The 20,280-nt window shown below is 31.5% G+C and overlaps 1 protein-coding gene across 1 annotated transcript; it reads right to left on the bottom strand.

Moving 5' to 3' along the window:
* Window positions 1-13,221: 13,221 nt before the first annotated feature.
* On the bottom strand, window positions 13,222-20,250 carry LOC111417144 (Coiled-coil domain containing protein 114). Its single transcript, XM_023049338.2, has 5 exons — window positions 20,093-20,250; window positions 19,587-20,044; window positions 18,799-19,520; window positions 14,744-15,765; window positions 13,222-14,689 (listed from the first exon to the last, which is right to left on the bottom strand). Exons 1-4 carry the CDS (start codon window positions 20,183-20,185, stop codon window positions 15,671-15,673), a joined length of 1,368 nt encoding a protein of 455 aa, XP_022905106.2. The 5' UTR covers window positions 20,186-20,250; the 3' UTR covers window positions 13,222-14,689; window positions 14,744-15,670.
* Window positions 20,251-20,280: the final 30 nt, after the last annotated feature.

Genomic DNA, 20,280 nt, shown 5'->3' with positions numbered 1-20,280 from the left:
AAGTAAAAAATCCATTTAAAAAAAGGGACACGGTGTGCAATTGACTTTTCTCACTATTTCGACAAATATGAAGTGTGAAAAAACCCACAAAGCACCCCATTATCTTTTACGAGGCAATATAAAAAAAGAAACCCTGCACCTTCAAGTACGTGCCCTTGTGCCGCCTATGATTTATACGCGGCGTAAGTGCGTTTTATCGCTTTTTTCTAGCTTAATAAAGTGGACCACCTCTAATCCGAAGCCTGATTTACGATGATCATAAATCCCGATGCACTTTTATGAGTTTTTAACGTCCCCCGGTTTTTCATGTTTGATTTATTTTGTACCTTTTTGTCCCTCGAAGAAAATAGTAACAAGATTAACATGTGGATGTTGTATTTTTAATTTTTTACGACGGTTTTAAGGTAAAAATAGCTTTATTTCGATTTTTAATTCCTCGGCTAAAAAAAAGGAATAAGTTAGACGATAGATTCACGCCATGGCATTGTTAACTCCTCCCAGTTGAGATACATCATCCTGGACAGGACAATATACGAGATACCCGATAGACTGATAAAATTCAAGTCCCGCCCAAATCTTCGAACGGAAAAACGGAGGTAAAAAAATAAGTAAGTAGAATATAAAAAGGGGGTAGAGAGTGATCAAAGCAAACGCGACATTCTTTCTCTTCTCCAAGTTTTTCGACTTTTTCAATGGATGCCGCGGGTTCCGAGATTAATGAGAACGGCTTTTTGACCACAAAATTTTTAAATTCCACTAGAGGAATTATTTTTGATTAAATTAACTGGAGTGGTCTACACTAAACTTTCTCACGATAACTAAATAAGACATCAAATAGAATAGAAATGTGACATTACTCCAAAAATCAAGTTTAAAATATCCTCGAGTAAAAGGTTACTGGGAATATCAATTTTACTTGATGAATATAACCCGAGGAATGTAAAATCTTAAGCAACAGATGACCCCTTTCTCAATGTTAAACAATATGTGAATCTTTCAACAACTTTTTTCTTAAATTAGATAGACACATAGATTTGATTTAATAAAAGATCCCATATCCCACGTTATTCTTATTCGTGGTGGTCTTATTTGCCGGTTTTATTCAGGGACAGATTTACGCGGAACCAACAGGACTAAAGAAACGAGGTAAGTCGGCGAGGATAATGGCGATAATCGCGTCGGTCGTAAATCGCCATTAAAATAGGGATAAATTCAGAAACGCCCCGAGCATGCACATAAGACGCGATTAACGGGTTGAGGTGAGGTCTTAATGAAAGAGAAAGGACTCGGAATGAATGAATCGAAAAGAAACCACTTTTACTTTCGCCCAGATTTATTCATTGTTCTTGAACTTGTTCTTTCGATTTTTTTTCTTTTCAAGTTCAAAATTTATGATTGTAGGAAAACATTAGTTTTTTTAAATGGCCACATTGATCATCTTCGAGAACTATTATAGCCCATTGCAAAACCCACCCAAGTCATTGTCTGGCGCGCGTCTATGTTCCATCCAGACAAATTGATATTACCTCACTCAACCCAACAACTACTTTTTGTCCTGCAAGAATATTCGAATTGGTCGTTACTCTTCGCGCTTTGCGGCTTCTATTACCTTCGGTACGGCGTCGTCGTATAATTTTGATCACAATCCCACCCACGCTTTACTCCCACCGACCATTTTACCTCCGCTCGATTTACGACTGTAAGGATAATTGAAAGTGATTTCGTCCCGTATCAGAAACTTCGTCGATTGGAAACGATTAGGATTCCGAAAAACAGGTGATGATGGTTTAAAGCCGGGCGAGGTGTCCTTCGTTATTAGGGTAATAAACAAAACGCCGAGGGTTGTTAAGTTTATCTACCGAGGGTGTTTCTTATCATGGTTTTGATAAGGCTTTTTTATACTTGATTTCTTTTATTTCGATGTATTTTTTTAGCTTCGTTAACTTGATGAAGTGATTGTGTGTTAATAATCGGCGAAAGATCTAAATATCTCGACATTTACATGCTCATTCCCTGTCAGAAAGATGGTGAGGATTAATTCGCATCCAAACTCTGACTTATTGCAAACCATTAGCGGTTCCTTTTGGCATAATAAAGCGGCAGCCGGTCGTTGATAAATATGTTAATGCGTTATACCCTCGCCTACCCAATAGCTTCGAAGCAAAAAACCCAAAAAAATCGGATCATCATTAAACCAGTCGACATCTGCGCCAAATTAGGGAGCCAAACATCGATTAATAAACCAATAAGATTTATTACACAACATTTTTTTAACACAATTTCGATGGGTTCGATTATAAAAATGTTAAGAAATATCATCGTAAACGAAAAATTGTAAAATTGGTATAGTTTAAAAAATCTAAAATTTAAAAAAATCACATCTGCTTTATTTTTAAAGGTAAGGATGTATATTATATCTTAAATTAAAGCTCAAACATTTTAAATTATGATATGATATAGAAAATATGGTGTTCGATTATAAAAATTTTGAGAAATATCATCGTAAACGAGAAATTGTAAAATTGGTATAGTTTAAAAAATCAAAAATTTCAAAAAATCATATCTTCTTTATTTTTAATGGTACAAATGCGTATTATATCTTAAATTAAAGCTCAAACATTTTAAATTATGATATGATATAGAAAATATGGGGTTCGATTATAAAAATTTTGAGAAATATCATCGTAAACGAAAAATTATAAAATTGGTATACAATTTAAAAAATCAAAAATTTAAAAAAATCATATCTTCTTTATTTTTAAAAGTAAGGATGTGTATTATATCTTAAATTAAAGCTCAAACATTTTAAATAATGATATGATATAGAAAATATAGGGTTTGATTATAAAAATTTTGAGAAATATCATCGTAAACGAAAAATTGTTAAATTGGTATAGTTTAAAAAATCAAAAATTTCAAAAAATTATATCTTCTTTATTTTTAAAGGTAGGATGTGTATTATATCTTAAATTAAAGCTCAAACATTTTAAATTATGATATGATATAGAAAATATAAGGTTTGATTATAAAAATTTTGAAAAATATCATCGTAAACGAAAAATTGTAAAATTGATATAGTTTAAAAAATCAAAAATTTCAAAAAATTATATCTTCTTTATTTTTAAAGGTACAAATGTGTATTATATCTTAAATTAAAGCTCAAACGTTTTAAATTATAATACGATATAGAAAATATGGGGTTCGATTATAAAAATTTTGAGAAATAGCATCCTAAACGAAAAATTGTTAAATTGGTATAGTTTAAAAAATTTAAAAAAATCATATCTTCTTTATTTGTAAAAGTAAGGATGTGTATTATATCTTAAATTAAAGCTTAAACATTTTAAATTATGATATGATATAGAGTGTATGGGGTTGGAATAAAAAAATTTTGAGAAATATCATTGTAAACGAAAAGTTGTTAAATTGGTATACTATTTAAAAAATCAAAAATTTCAAAAAATCATATCTTCTTTATTTTTAAAGGTAAGGATGTGTATTATATCTTAAACTAAAGCTCAAACATTTTAAATTATGATATGATATAGAAAATATAGGGTTCGATTATAAAAATTTTGAGAAATATCATCGTAAACGAAAAATTGTAAAATTGGTACAGTTTAAAAAATCAAAAATTTCAAAAAATCATATCTTCTTTATTTTTAATGGTACAAATGCGTATTATATCATAAATTAAAGCTCAAACGTTTTAAATTACAATACGATATAGAAAATATGGGGTTCGATTATAAAAATTTTGAGAAATAGCATCCTAAACGAAAAATTGTTAAATTGATATAGTTTAAAAAATCAAAAATTTCAAAAAATCGTATCTTCTTTATTTTTAAAGATACAAATGTGTATTATATCTTAAATTAAAGCTCAAACGTTTTAAATTATGATATGATATAGAAAATATGGGGTTCGATTACAAAAATTTTGAGAAATATCATCGTAAACGAAAAATTGTTAAGTTGGTATACAATTTAAAAAATCAAAAATTTCAAAAAACCATATCTTCTTTATTTTTAAAAGTAAAGATGTGTATTATATCTTAAATTAAAGCTCAAACATTTTAAATTATGATATGATATAGAAAATATGGGGTTCGATTACAAAAATTTTGAGAAATATCATCGTAAACGAAAAGTTGTTAAATTGGTATACTATTTAAAAAATCAAAAATTTCAAAAAATCATATCTTCTTTATTTTTAAAGGTAAGGATGTGTATTTTATCTTAAATTAAAGCTCAAACATTTTAAATTATGATATGATATAGAAAATATAAGGTTTGATTATAAAAATTTTGAAAAATATTATCGTAAACGAAAAATTGTAAAATTGATATAGTTTAAAAAATCAAAAATTTCAAAAAATCATATCTTCTTTATTTTTAAAGGTACAAATGTGTATTATATCTTAAATTAAAGCTCAAACGTTTTAAATTATAATACGATATAGAAAATATGGGGTGCGATTATAAAAATTTTGAGAAATAGCATCCTAAACGAAAAATTGTTAAATTGGTATACAGTTTAAAAAATCAAAAATTTCAAAAAATCATATCTTCTTTATTTTTAAAGGTACAAATGTGTATTATATCTTAAATTAAAGCTCAAACGTTTTAAATTATAATACGATATAGAAAATATGGGGTTCGATTAAAAAAATTTTGAGAAATAGCATCCTAAACGAAAAATTGTTAAATTGGTATAGTTTAAAAAATAAAAAAATTTCAAAAAACCATATCTTCTTTATTTTTAAAAGTAAGGATGTGTATTATATCTTAAATTAAAGCTCAAACATTTTAAATTATGATATGATATAGAAAATATGGGGTTCGATTATAAAAATTTTGAGAAATATCATCGTAAACGAGAAATTGTAAAATTGGTATAGTTTAAAAAATCAAAAATTTCAAAAAATCATATCTTCTTTATTTTTAATGGTACAAATGCGTATTATATCTTAAATTAAAGCTCAAACATTTTAAATTATGATATGATATAGAAAATATGGGGTTCGATTATAAAAATTTTGAGAAATATCATCGTAAACGAGAAATTGTAAAATTGGTATAGTTTAAAAAATCAAAAATTTCAAAAAATCATATCTTCTTTATTTTTAATGGTACAAATGCGTATTATATCTTAAATTAAAGCTCAAATGTTTTAAATTATGATATGATATAGAAAATATGGGGTTCGATTATAAAAATTTTGAGAAATATCATCGTAAACGAAAAATTATAAAATTGGTATAAATGGTTCGATATAAATTTGTATTTTTTTTGTGTCGTGTAAGATGACTCTCGGTCGAGGATTTAATTTATTCACGTTGGGAGCGTTCTTCCCACCGTAGGGGCGTAATAAAATATTTACTGTGGCGAGAAGAACACCGAAAAAGTGAATCTGACGGGATTTAACCCGTATAAGACTTCGATGTCAAACTCACAGAACTTAAACGCTTGTAATCTAAGAGGAAGACGACTTTTGTCGGTCTACGTCACGCTGGGAGATGAAAAACTTTGTATTTATTATGGATTCCTAAGCTCTAAAGATCTAAACAGTCTAAAGTTACTCATTTAATTTTAAGAATTTGATACTTTTTTTTAAACATAATAAGTTTTGTATTAATTGAAAACGTTATTAATTAAGATATATTTTTATATCTTTCTCGGTAATTGCATCTTCTCACATAGTCTCTAATCGTAATCAGTTACTTATACTTTCAAATTTAACCGTTAACTTTTACGACCGAACGCAGGAAACATTACAGTCGTACTTGTGTATATATAGTGGTGCCGTCTTTGTATCCGAGACGAGAAGACATCTAGTTCAAGAATCACAAATTCCTTAGCGTCGCAGCCAATTTGATCGGGAGACTCAGGTGGTTGGGAGCTCTATCTTTATGGAAATCACGATATGGAAACGACGAAGACTACCTTATCTAGCCGGTCGTTTTTCGTTAAGATACCCCTTCGTGTTAATTAATTCTTGTACACTCCGTTTCGGTAGCCGGGCCGGGAACGATGACGATCCCAAAAACTGGATCCTCGACTTCAAAGAGTTCGGCCATTGCAAATTTATTCAGACGGAACACCGATATATCGACGTAAAAGGCCTTATCGTGGACGACTTGACAAATAACTCACGGTGGATGTTGAAATATGCATTCGGCGGCCGTGTAACGAGACTCGACTCTCGAATATCATTTCTTTTACGTCTCTTTGCATTTTCGAAGAAGGCCCGGTCCGAATATTTCGCGACCAGGTGCCAAATTCGACCCCGTTCAAACTTGTTTGATTCTTACAAATTTACAATTTGACATCTCATTTTTCCCTTTCTTTCTCTCTAAAATCTTGTAAGAAAAATAAGTGATATAATTAAAATAAATTGGTCGTTAAGTTTAAATTGATTTTTAAATTTCTTTGGAGGTTGTTTCTGTCATGAAATCGAAATCACGGTCCCGATAATTGTTTTAACGTTCAACGTCGGAAAAGGATAATTGCAGGATAAAAGCTATAAGAGACAGCCCGAAGGGAGGCGGGTATTCAATTTTGTGCCAGGCGAGGTGTTAAAGCTCCTTGTGTCGGCATCCACAAGAATAATTAATTCAAGCGTGCTAAACTGCTAAACTCGACGATGTATAATGACCGTTATTACGTCGTTTTTAAAAAAAGATCTTAAACCTTGACTTACAACTTAAGTCGACCAAGTTACAATCAACGAATTTTTTTTTGATTCCTAATAAATAGCGAGATTTTGATTTTGCAAAGACCATATTTAGAAAACTAACTTCGCATTTATTTTCAATTCCCAACTTTATCGCCACCATCGATCGTCATCGACTAAGAATTAGGAGAAGCAAGCAAACGTTTTACGATAGTCGTAAATCGAAGAATTTCTTCGGATTACCGCGTCAAAAGATAAAAATGAACTTGTTGCCCGATCACCGCTGATTCATAATTATAGCTGTCCGAAATGGATGAATATTCATGCTGATATCTCTTACACGTCCCACAACGCCTTCCGGCAGCCGATGCGTTACGCGCCGTTGAATCTTCGATCGTTTTTATTATCGAAGCGTTTTTAACGGCGTTCGTGTCACGACACGATTGGAATGCAGGCGCCACTCATGGATCTACATATTAGCATTTCAGACGCCGATTGCGATTATGGCAATGTGTCTAACAGGTCCAGTGTCGCGCACGTGTGGTTTTAACTGCTCATTCGCGACACCTGAAGAGTTATGATTGTACCTGTTAGATTTCATAAAACTTACATTGTATGATTTTCTCATTCGTAGACTTATAGCATCGTTTTTGTATTGCTGGTAGATCCTAACGTAGAAGGCAGATTGGACTTATTAGGTAGTGATTTAAAAACTATGGGCTGACTTTTCTCACTGCGTTGTTAGTAAGAAGAAGGCATTTATTCCTGCAGCATCAAGTAATCCATAAAAATGATACATGAAGTATGTCATGTATTAGTCTTTATTAACAAAGTTAATAGTCACTTATAGAATAATATGCCATGAAGTTGGTTGCTAATGCTACCAACATACATATAATACATTCCCGCGCTTAACTTAATACATAATCTTTTAATTTTAGTGGTTTTATAATATTACGCCTAGACCTAAGCATTCTTTCATTTATATTAGGCGAATTTATCTTTTCAACTGGCTCACCCAAACCACTATTCGAATTTACAACACCATCAGTCTCTTGTTGTGTATACTGTTTATATCCACGATGTTTTTACTTTCAGTCAGGACTTTATACGATCTTGGATTTTCGCCTTCTTTCACAATTTCGTATTTGTATCCTGAACAATAATCTTATCTCCTTGTTTGAATGGTTTCCTTTCCTTGGTATTCTCGTCATATTTTTGTTTTATTTTATGTTGATTCTATTTTTCCAACTTATAAGCTTCTAAATTAAGCTTTTTAAATTTTTCTAAATTACTTTTTCAGCAATATGCTCAGATTCCTCAGTGTTACCATCAACATCTTACAAACAATAACGAATTCCACAAATTTTCATATTTTCTTATTTTTCTCGATATTGACACATCTAAAAAGAAAAGTGCGAGAGAGCAGTATTGTTAAGAATAAAATTTGCTACAACTTTTATTCTAAAAGTTTTTCTGCAGTATGCTTAGATTCCTCAGTATTACCATCGTTTTACAAACAATAACGAATTCAGCAAATTTTCATATTTTTCTCGATATTGATGCATCGTAGAAGAAAAGTGCAAGAAAGCAATATTGTTAAGAATAAAATTTGCTACAACTTTTGTTCTAAAAGTTTTTCTGTAATATGCTTAGATTCTTCAGTATTACTATCAACATCTTACAAACAATAACGAATTCCAGAAATTTTCATACTTTCTTATTTTTTTCGATATTGACGCATCCAAGAAAAAAAGTGCAAGAGAACAATATTGTTAAAAATAAAATTTGCTCCAACTTTTATTCTAAAAGATTCTCTGCAATATGCTCAGATTCGTCAGTGTTACCATTGTTTTACAAACAATAACGAATTCAGCAAATTTTCGTCTTTTTTCGATATTAACGCATCTAACAAGGGAAGTGTCACAACTGTGTCTCACCGATTTCGATGCAATTTGGTACAGTCATAGAATGGGCCAAAATAAGGTTCGCACATTTTTTTATACGTGCGGTAAAAGCCCCTGGGGCGAGTTATAGGGGTTGAAAGTTTGGAGAAAAAGTACGTTTTCACTTATATTTTGAAAACGAAAAGTGCTATCAAAATTTGGTAAATTGTAACTGATATTCATTTTAAAAGAGCTTTCTTTTGATGTGTCACACATATAGCAGAGGGTTAAAAAGGGCGAACTACCCCTATTTTTTTGGAATTATTTAAAAACCACCCTATCGATTTTGGCGGCATTAAGTATACTTCTAGTGCGTTCAAAAATATTAGTTAAGGGTTTTTTCCCATTCGCCCTAGATCAACCCCAGCGAAGTTACGGGGGTTAACATGTAAGCACTTTTCGTAAGAATGATGTGATAAAATTGTCAGGTATTTTGAAAATACTTTAAACAAAACCGTAAATTAGTCGCACAATAAAATGTTTAGTGTAAAATAAGGCATAATACACCATATAGGGGTTGTTGGGGTTATCCACCCCCTTAAAAATTAATTCTATCCCGGGCGTTATTTGTCGATTACGGCGAAATTTGGTACTGTGTTTGTTTTATATTTGAAGTAAAAATTTTTGAAAATGGTTATAAGGGTTACAAATTAGGGGTAGTTTTTTGTTTATACCTCGAAGATGAAAACTGCCATCGTAACTGTGGTATTGTTTTTTAAAAATCTATCTATCGATGTTCCACGAGGTAAACTACCCTCATTTTCTTTAAATAATAAATATAAAACTACTAGATAAATAAGATATTTTATTTATTTATGAGTTAAAAAGCAACTGACAAAAAAAATAGTTCAATATACCAAAGAAGTTTATTCTACATTACTAATTGACGTTTTTTATGTATTATATTAATTTTCAATATTAAATTTATTTTTATTCTACGTAGTGTTGGCAAAAATGAAAGTCGTGGAAAAAATGTTTTAAACATAAGGATTTTTTACACCATGCACATGTTATGACCGCTATATCCCCACAGATATCACACGTTGGCTTCTCACTCGAAAAGCAAACTTCCACGGGATTTTCAAAATGGTCTGGTCTCTCCTCTATATAGCCACTTGCAAACCATGCGTATTTAAAAACATTTATAAACCGAGGGGAAGCCAACTGGTTATGCGTCAACGATTGCAATTTTAATATGTTATCCCTCTGATGTAAATTGACATCATACTGGTAAAGAATAATCTGATCAGAGAATCTTCTAATAAAATTTTTCCATATTCTGAAACCAAATACATCTAGGGGCTGTATTTGACCTGTTGTCCCTGCAGGTATAGATAAATGTTTAAAATTAGTACCTGATGGAGTTATTTCACTAATAACTTCAGGACAATGGCCACTCCAAGAATCTAATAATAATAATGATTTAGAACCAGTATTTGGAAAATATACATTTTGGAGCCAATTTTTCATGTGTTCTGAAGTTAACTTTCCAGATTTTGATGCCAAAACGTATATATTGTCTGCTTTAAACATTGTATTTGCTACCCTCGGTCCAAAGCTGCCAGAGGGTTCTTTTAAAACAATAAAAAGTGGAGAAAGAAGTTTCCCATCAGCAGATATTACGGGTTGAATTGTGTAACTGTGCGTTGTAGATGACACCGACTGGACCACACTTTCTACGGTTTTAACTCCTAAATCGCTTAATGTTCTTCCCGAATGGAATTCCAAGTTAAAACCGCTCTGATCCGAATTGTAGGTGTTTTCAGGTCCATATATTTGGATTTGTAGCTTTGCCTCTTTAACGAAATCTTTTGCTAAAGTTTTTACTCGATCAACATTTCCAATTTGTTTTTGGGATAGAAATTTTGTTATTTTTCGGCTTACTAACCGATTTGCTTTCTTAAAACGTTGCACCCAGCTATGAGATGCTTTGAACAGTTGAGGAGATAAATTCTTTTCATTTCTAGCTTGTATAGCCCATCTGCGTATATCAATATCATGTAGTGGCAATTTATTATCTACGGCGGCTCTCGCTTGATTAATTACAAATTCGGTAATTTCTGCTAATTTTTCTTTGTATGTCCCTCTTTCTTCAATATATTTAGACCATCTGTGCAATTGGGTCTTTGACGTTACTTTTCGGTATTTGTTTTTTACGGTTTCTAGTTTCAAATAACCTTTCTTCCCACTTGTCCAGTAATTTACCGCCTCTAATTTGTACTCGTAGTCGATGTCATCCTTCAATGGACAATGAGCATCAGTATCTTCTACAAACCTGTCAGTTGTATCCTGGTCTTCAATAATTTGCTGACCGTCATTGATGCCATTGGATGAATCGAAAATTAATACAGTTTCGTCTTCAATTTGCATATTGTAGTCTTCCATACTTTCCATTAAAATACGCTGTATATTTTCTTTTAAACTAACTTCTGCTTCATTTACAGGAGTCTGGGGAATATTCATAACAGTAAAAACTGTCATTAGCAAATTTAAAACGTTTATTGGGTTTATTGTAACCATTGCTTCTGTCAGTTGCTCTGAAACTAAAATCTACCCACTGGGCACACGTTCTTTTATACTAGAAAAAACTATTTTGAGAAATGACCTTTAGCAAGCGGCACTAAAAAAACAAATATTGTGCCAAAATTTTTTTGGTAGGTGTATTTTTGGCAACATTATGTAGAATAAAAATAAACTAATAAACTATATAAAACAAACACAGTACCAAATTTCGCCGTAATCAACAAGTAATGCCCGGGATAGAATTAATTTTTAAGGGGGTGGTTAACCCCAACCACCCCTAAATGGTGTATTATGCCTTATTTTACATTAAACATTTTATTGTGCGACTAATTTACGGTTTTGTTAAAGTATTTTCAAAATACCTGACAATTTTATCACATCATTCTTACGAAAAGTGGTTACATGTTAACCCCCGTAACTTCGCTGGGGATGATCTAGAGCGAATGGGAAAAAACCCTTAACTAATATTTTTGAACGTGCTGGAAGTATACTTAATGCCGCCAAAATCGATAGGGTGGTTTTTAAATAATTCCAAAAAAATAGGGGTAGTTCGCCCTTCTTAACCCTCTGGTATATGTGTGATACATCAAAAGAAAGCTCTTTTAAAATGAATATCAGTTACAATTTACCAAATTTTGATAGCACTTTTCATTTTTAAAATATAAGTGAAAACGTACTTTTTCTCCAAACTTTCAACCCCTATAACTCGCCCCAGGGGCTTTTACCGCACGTATAAAAAAATGTACGAACCTTATTTTGGCCCATTCTATGACTGTACCAAATTGCATCGAAATCGGTGAGACACAGTTGTGACACTTCCCTTGTAAGAGGAAAAGTACAAGAGAGCAATATTATTAAGAATAAAATTTGCTACAATTTTTGTTCTAAAAGTTTTTCTGCAATATGTTTAGATTCTTCAGTGTTACCATCGTTTTACAAACAATAACGAATTCAGCATCTCACAATCAGAGTAAATTACTTTAGGGCTTAAAATATTCTTTGTGAAAGGCAACTTTGTTTTCAGCAATATGTCCATCAAAATTTCACTTGGAGCATAAAACAATCCTGGTAGTGGTGTACATCTATATTCCAATAAACCCATTTGTATATCTTTCAAAGTTTTTGATTATGTTCTTTGCTATTCCAACTGCTTTTTCAGCTAGTCGATTGGATTTTGGATAGTATGGACTAGAGTTAATAATTTCAAAATTCAATTTCAAAATCTCGGAAACCATAGCTGTTAAAAGGATTATTGTCACATACCACATATTGTTTTCCTATAATTTCAGTTATGCTTTTGCTGTTGATTGGTACAATTTTCAACCACTTTGATAAGTTATCAACCACAATTAAATACTTTTTACAAACTTTTTTTGTCGTCAAAAAAAATTAAATTTACAGTTTCCTGTAAATTATGGTACCATAACTAAAAATTATTCTACTAAAAATTTATATAAAATTTACTTTATTTCCTAATATGTAACATTCTAACATGTTAAACTTTTCGTAATTTTCGTAATTCATCTTAAAAAACAGGATTTTTAATTTGACATTTCAGAAAATTTTTGAATACAAATGTTGCTGTTAATTCGAATTAAAAAAAAAGTATATGAGCGCCATCTATCAATAATTTATTAAGTCATTTAATAATAATATTAAATATTAATAAAAAATGTGAAATAATGCAATCTATTCCAATTTTTGTGTAAAACAAATATAAATTAAATAGTTCAACAAATGTATTTGTTTCAAAATCAGAAATACGTTTTTTTTTAATTTTTAGTTATAATTTACAGGAAACTGTAAATTTAATTTCTTTGACGACACCAAAAAAAAAGGTTTATTTTTAGCTTTATTCTAAAACAATAAGAAATAGATCTATCAAACCCTATATTTTGACGAAAATTGTTATGATATCACAAAATCTAAAACCGAAAATTTCTTTTAAAAAAAGTTTTCGAAAAACGAGATCATGACATGTAAGCTACTTTTTTCTAACTCTTATAGTTTCTGAGTAGAATTCGGACATCGAATTTGAACCATCCTGTACATATTAGGCATAATTTCAAAACATTAGTCAGTAAGTAAACTTTTTAATGTTGAAAATGCTAAACAACAGCCGTTAATCATAGTATACAGCAATATCTGTCGCCATCTATTAGTGCTAAACGACGCGGATGCATTTTCTCTTGCAACTCCTGCAGCAACAACGACCGCGTGCGGTATCGATTTCCTCTTCGACTTCCTCCTCCGCCTCCGCGTTCTTCTCCTTCTTCAAGACCGGGGGAGTTAATTTCGTTGGAATTTGCATATTCATCATATTATAACCTACGAACGCAAGGATTTATTCTCTCCCCTGCGGCCCTCTTCAATAACATTGCACTTGGTGCAATTAACAATGAGGCCCTCTGTGGGCGCCATCTAAAATGTCGCGGATTTATGTCGGGGGTCGTAGGTCATGGTTGAAGGTAATGAGAAAATAAAAGGGGTAAAGGAACCTTCACTTGGGTCTAGTAGGTAACTGGAAGCCGAAGAATTGCAGTAATAAATTTAATCATTTATGAACGGGGTGGATTTCCAAAAAAGGGGGTAATTTATACCTTTAAAACCAACCCCTCGCTGTTTTACGATATTCTTTCTTTTCTTTCTTGGTCTCGTCTCCCGTGGAAACGATTTCGTAGAAACGTGAAACTGAGTGTTTATTACCTCCGACTTCTTTTGTGCATCGGAATTTAAAAATCTCCATCATAGGATTTATTTATGGTATCCGAATTAAGATAAAAGGCTCCCCTTTGAAGACTTAATAGCCCCATTCGAACGGATTAGAAAGTTCTCTATTATATTTTAATTCTTTAGCGGTGCCGACCGCGAAGAAGCCGACCAGGTGACCTTCGGGGGCACGAATAAGGCACGTGGTGTTGAAGATGGTAAAACCATAAATCAATGGTAATCTCCAAGCTGACGACGCGACGTACCACTTATCGACCATCTTCGTGGTCCATTCCCAGTGGTACTCGGTGGATAAATCAAATTTTTAATAACGTCAACGAGTCCTCTGTGATAAGGTCAAAGAAAACAACGACCGCCTGGGTGTTATTTATATAAAATATTTCGATGGATCTTGAGATACAAGAAGAAAAAAATGATTCTCCTTTACCGAGAATTTAAAAAAATCGATTCTAACTTATTTCCAAGTTTAAACGGGTAGGGTTTATGGTAATCAGAATATGGAAATAAGGCGCCTGAAGCCTTTTACAATGGGCCACTGGGTCACCTCTTTCAATCTTCTTCGGTCCGTCCCCTTCAGTTTCGACAGGGTAAAAAGGCTGAACCACCCGCATAGAATAGACTTCTTAGATATTCGCTCTGTCACCAAATAAAATAAGAAACGTTGAAAAGAAATATGCTATAGGAGCAATCGATCTTCGTAATTGACTTCTTTAGCACTAAAGAGATTATTTTCTAACGTTTTAGGTTCTTTATTTCTTGAGATTGTGTCGAATGGAAGTCATTATATATGATTTATTGGTTTGTGATTTCTTTCCCTACAATAAATAATAATTTATATTAATAAATAAATTTAGTTTTATTAAGATTACCTCCAACTTTATTTCCTTTGAAACAACTTTTAATAAAAAGATCCCACGTAATAACATTACCATATAAATTCCTTTCTCCGTGAAAGCTCTAAACTAGATAAGCAAACAAGGCAAAACAACAAAAATATGCACTTTCAAGTAACTTTCCAGAAATTCAAACATCTCCAAACTGTAAAAAAGAATTCCCTTGTAAGACTTTCATTTCCCATTAAAAAAGATTTATCTAATTCTTCCGAATCGTATTAAATCAAAGTCCGGTTCGGTGACAAAGTGGGGTTACGATCTTGAAATAAATGGCCCGTTGATTTTGAAATACGCGTCCGGATCTGTCCCTTTTGTGACTTTTGTCTATCGGGTTTTATCTGCGGCGCCTATATCTATAAGCGCCCTTAAATTTGTTCTTTGCGGCCTCGAAATAGACCCAAATGAGTTCTCGCTACCTGACACCCACTTTCTTTTTTTGCCGACCATAATCTAAAACATTTCAGAGAAAAAATAAAAATATATAACGCATTTTGTATTTATTTTAAAAATTTGTTGGATTAAATCATCACTGTTAAAGGTGATTCGGTTGTGGAAGTCCCACCGGGGGTCAAAGAATGCCCATGGGGCGTAACTTTTTATCAGGTCGTTAATAATGAGAGAGCAACGTCGGGCCCAAGCCGACAGAACCGCTTGTTTACAATTAAATTACGATTTTTGAACGCTGCCCGATGCTAAATCTGAATTCCTATTCACACCCACCGAGCGACGTCGTCCTCGGGAACATAATGGGGAGAATTATGTTCCTTCTTGTATGTAAAACAGGAACCTAGAGCGTCTGACTCAACAGTGGGATCGTAAATATTACACGAAAGAAATATTCAAAAGAAAAGAGAGTTAGAGTTGGTTTTTATTCAATCAATTACGAGTTGAAAAGATGTACTTTTATTTGTTGGTTTGTTTTAAAAGTTCACCAATTTTATTTTCGACTAAACCCAAATAAAGGTGAATGTTGTGGTTATTTATTCCTTCGCGTTGACCTGAAAAATACAAGATTAAAAAAATTATTTATAAATTAATTTTAGGGCCGGATTGAAGTTTCAAGTTATTAAAGGTAACACTTGAGAATCGGAGTATACTATAAGAAAACTTTTATAACAAAAATTGTTGCAAATTTTATTCTTAACAATATTGTTCTCTTGCACTTTTGCTCTTAGATTCGTCAATATCGAGATAGATACGAAAAAATGAAAATGTTGTGAATTTGTTGCTCTTTCAAGTTATTAAAGGTAACACTTGAGAATCGGAACTTGCTATAAGAAAACTTTTATAACAAAAATTGTTGCAAATTTTATTGTTAACAATATTGCTCTCTTGCACTTTTGCTCTTAGATACGTCAATATCGAGATAGATACGAAAATATGAAAATTTTATGAATTTGTTGCTCTTTCAAGTTATTAAAGGTAACACTTAAGAATCGGAACTTGCTATAAGAAAACTTTATAACAAAAATTGTTGCAAATTTTATTGTTAACAATATTGCTCTCTTGCACTTTTGCTCTTAGATACGTCAATATCGAGATAGACACGAAAATATGAAAATTTTATGAACTTGTTGCTCTTTCAAGTTATTAAAGGTAACACTTGAGAATCGGAGCTTGCTATAAGAAAACTTTTATAACAAAAATTGTTGCAAATTTTATTGTTAACAACATTGCTCTTTTGCACTTTTGCTCTTAGATACGTCAATATCGAGATAGATACGAAAATATGAAAATTTTATGAATTTGTTGCTCTTTCAAGTTATTAAAGGTAACACTTGAGAATCGGAACTTGCTATAAGAAAACTTTTATAACAAAAATTGTTGCAAATTTTATTGTTAACAATATTGCTCTCTTGCACTTTTGCTTTTAGATACGTCAATATCGAGATAGATACGAAAATATGAAAATTTGTTTATTTTTCGAGATATTAAAGGTAACGTTTGGGAATCGGAGTATGCTATAAGAAAACTTTTATAACAAAAATTGTTGCAAATTTTATTGTTAACAATATTGCTCTCTTGCACTTTTGCTCTTATATACGTCAATATCGAGATAGATACGAAAATATGAAAATTTGTTTATTTTTCGAGATATTAAAGGTAACGTTTGAGAATCGGAGTATGCTATAAGAAAACTTTTATAACAAAAGTTGTTGCAAATTTTATTGTTAACAATATTGCTCTCTTGCACTTTTGCTCTTAGATACGTCAATATCGAGATAGATACGAAAATATGAAAATTTTATGAATTTGTTGCTCTTTCAAGTTATTAAAGGTAACACTTGAGAATCGGAGCTTGCTATAAGAAAACTTTTATAACAAGAATTGTTGCAAATTTTATTGTTAACAATATTGCTCTCTTGCACTTTTGCTCTTAGATACGTCAATATCGAGATAGATACGAAAATATGAAAATTTTATGAATTTGTTGCTCTTTCAAGTTATTAAAGGTAACACTTAAGAATCGGAACTTGCTATAAGAAAACTTTTATAACAAAAATGGTTGCAAATTTTATTGTTAACAATATTGCTCTCTTGTACTTTTGCTCTTAGATACGTCAATATCGAGATAGATACGAAAATATAAAAATTTTGTGAATTTGTTGCTCTTTCAAGTTATTAAAGGTAGCACTTAAGAATCGGAACTTGCTATAAGAAAACTTTTATAACAAAAATGGTTGCAAATTTTATTATTAACAATATTGCTCTCTTGCACTTTTGCTCTTAGATACGTCAATATCGAGATAGATACGAAAATATGAAAATTTTATGAATTTGTTGCTTTTTCAAGTTATTAAAGGTAACACTTTTGAATCGGAGCATGCTATAGGAAAACTTTTATAACAAAAGTTGTAGCAAATTTTATTGTTAACAATATTGTTCTATTGCACTTTTGCTCTTAGATATGTCAATATCGAGATAGATACGAAAATATGAAATTTTTATGAATTTGTTGCTCTTTCAAGTTATTAAAGGTAACACTTGAGAATCGAAGCTTGCAATAAGAAAACTTTTATAACAAAAATTGTTGCAAATTTTATTGTTAACAATATTGCTCTCTTGCACTTTTGCTCTTAGATACGTCAATATCGAGATAGATACGAAAATATACAAATTTTGTGAATTTGTTGCTCTTTCAAGTTATTAAAGGTAACACTTAAGAATCGGAACTTGCTATAAGAAAACTTTTATAACAAAAATTGTTGCAAATTTTATTATTAACAATATTGCTCTCTTGCACTTTTGCTCTTAGATACGTCAATATCGAGATAGATACGAAAATATGAAAATTTTATGAATTTGTTGCTCTTTTAAGTTATTAAAGGTAACACTTGACAATCGGAGCTTGCTATAAGAAAACTTTTATAACAAAAATTGTTGCAAATTTCATTGTTAACAATATTGCTCTCTTGCACTTTTGATCTTAGATACGTCAATATCGAGATAGATACGAAAATATGAAAATTTGTTTATTTTTCGAGACATTAAAGGTAACGTTTGGGAATCGGAGTATGCTATAAGAAAACTTTTATAACAAAAATTGTTGCAAATTTTATTGTTAACAATATTGCTCTCTTGCACCTTTGCTCTTAGATGCGTCAATATCTATTTTGACTTATGATGCGTACTGTATATATTATACCAACGATCTGGCAACGTTGGGACAACATTGCCATATCGGTATTATACTTTTATGCAATATAAGTAGGGTATTCCCATAAAGTACAATTTTTGTCGCAATTGTATTGATTTTAAGTACGGTGTGTTTCATAATACTTTGTTAACATTTTGAAAATCGGTAGATTAAGTGGTATATCGGTAGCCTATCTTCTATATCGGTAAATCGGTAGGGTTGGTAACGCTGCGACAAATCTCAATCGTATTAGAAGGAAACTTCACTTGCCATTACATATAATGATTCGACTTGACGATAGATGGAGCGGGATTTTTTTTAATAATTATCGATATAAATAAATCATAATTAATCCGGCCCTAATTACACATTAAAATACCACTAAAAATCTTACCCAACAAATCCAAAATGGGTGTACTATCACATTTAATAACATCCAAAATGTTTTCAATCTCCCCAAAAACTTCTTTCAATTCATTCTCTTTACTTTCCAATTTCTCCCTTTCCTCCTCCAGTTCTTTCTTAATTCTTAAATACTCCTTACTCAAAGCATCGATAGTATCCTGTTGTTCTTGGGCCCTCACCTCGTTAAATTCGATTTGTTCCTCGATACTAACGGAAAGTTTTCGGATATTATCAGATAAAGATTCGAGTTCGTGATTTAACTCGTTTACGTAATTAAATAAAGCGAAATTTTCTTCCTCTTGTTTAACATATTCAGCGGCGAGTTTGTTCACGTCGTTTTCGCCGGCTAATTCTTGAACTTTCATTAGGGTTTGTTTGTAATGGAAGAGTTGTCTTTCTTGATTTTCCCTGATTTGTTGTTTCTTTAAAAATTCTTTCATCTCTAAATCTTTTAAGATTCGTCTTTGTCCCTTTACACTTAAAAAATCTTGGAGGTTTGCGTCGTGATCTAATTGGCGAAATAATTCTCGCATATCGGACATGTGGAGGAGCAAATCGTTTTGGGCGCGAATTTTTAATGCTTGGAGTTTTTGCCCGGATTCTTCTCGTTGATCATAAGCTGTGGTTCCTTGTTCTATTAAGTCCATCATTATTTTTTTGCCGTTGTTTAGTTCGGTTAATAATGATTGCCAGCTTTTATTAAATAAGGAACTAAAACAATTTTGAGTTAAATTAATTTTTTTTTATTAATTATATTTTTTTTATTTAATTGTTAACCGTTCTATTAAAAGGTGGTCGATTTCGTCTCGTAACGATTTATTCTCGGCTAAAATCTTGCAGAATCTTTTCACGGATGTATCTAATTTATTTTGTAGAGTTGCGACGTTTTTTTGCCCAATTATCCATTTTTCTTGGACTTGTTTTTCTGTTTCTTGGGTTTTTCGACCCTCAAGGACATCCTGTTTCACTTTATTAATTTGATGTTCGATTTCTTTAAGTTGCCGAGTTTCCTTTTTTATCATCTCTTCGCATCTGTTATGTTTTTCCAGCAATCTTTGGATTTCTAAGGAATAAGTTGCATCTTTTCTTTTATGAAAATTCGCTGTGGCAACGCGCAAATTTTCTTCTAAATCTTTATAATCGCTCGATAATAATTCGATTACTTTACGTTGCTTTTTTAATTTCGTCGTTGCTTCGTCCTCAAAAGCTTTCCTATCACCATCCATAATTCGATACTACAATTAAAATAATTTAATATAAATTCATTTATTAATTAAATTAACCTGTCGTTGAAGTCTTGCTAATTCCGCTTCCGCCATTATATCCATTTCAAGTTGTTCTTGAGCCGAAATTTGCTTTCTGATATGTTTTGCCATCTTTTTAAAAACAATCCCTTCTTTTAATCTTATTTAACAAAAATTATTTCTAAAAATGCCTAAATTCTATGAAGAACGCTATTTCCATGGAAACC

Source organism: Onthophagus taurus, chromosome 5 (genome assembly GCF_036711975.1).
Source record: "Onthophagus taurus isolate NC chromosome 5, IU_Otau_3.0, whole genome shotgun sequence".
NCBI lineage: Eukaryota > Metazoa > Arthropoda > Insecta > Coleoptera > Scarabaeidae > Onthophagus > Onthophagus taurus.
This window is presented reverse-complemented; position numbering and strand designations above follow the sequence as displayed.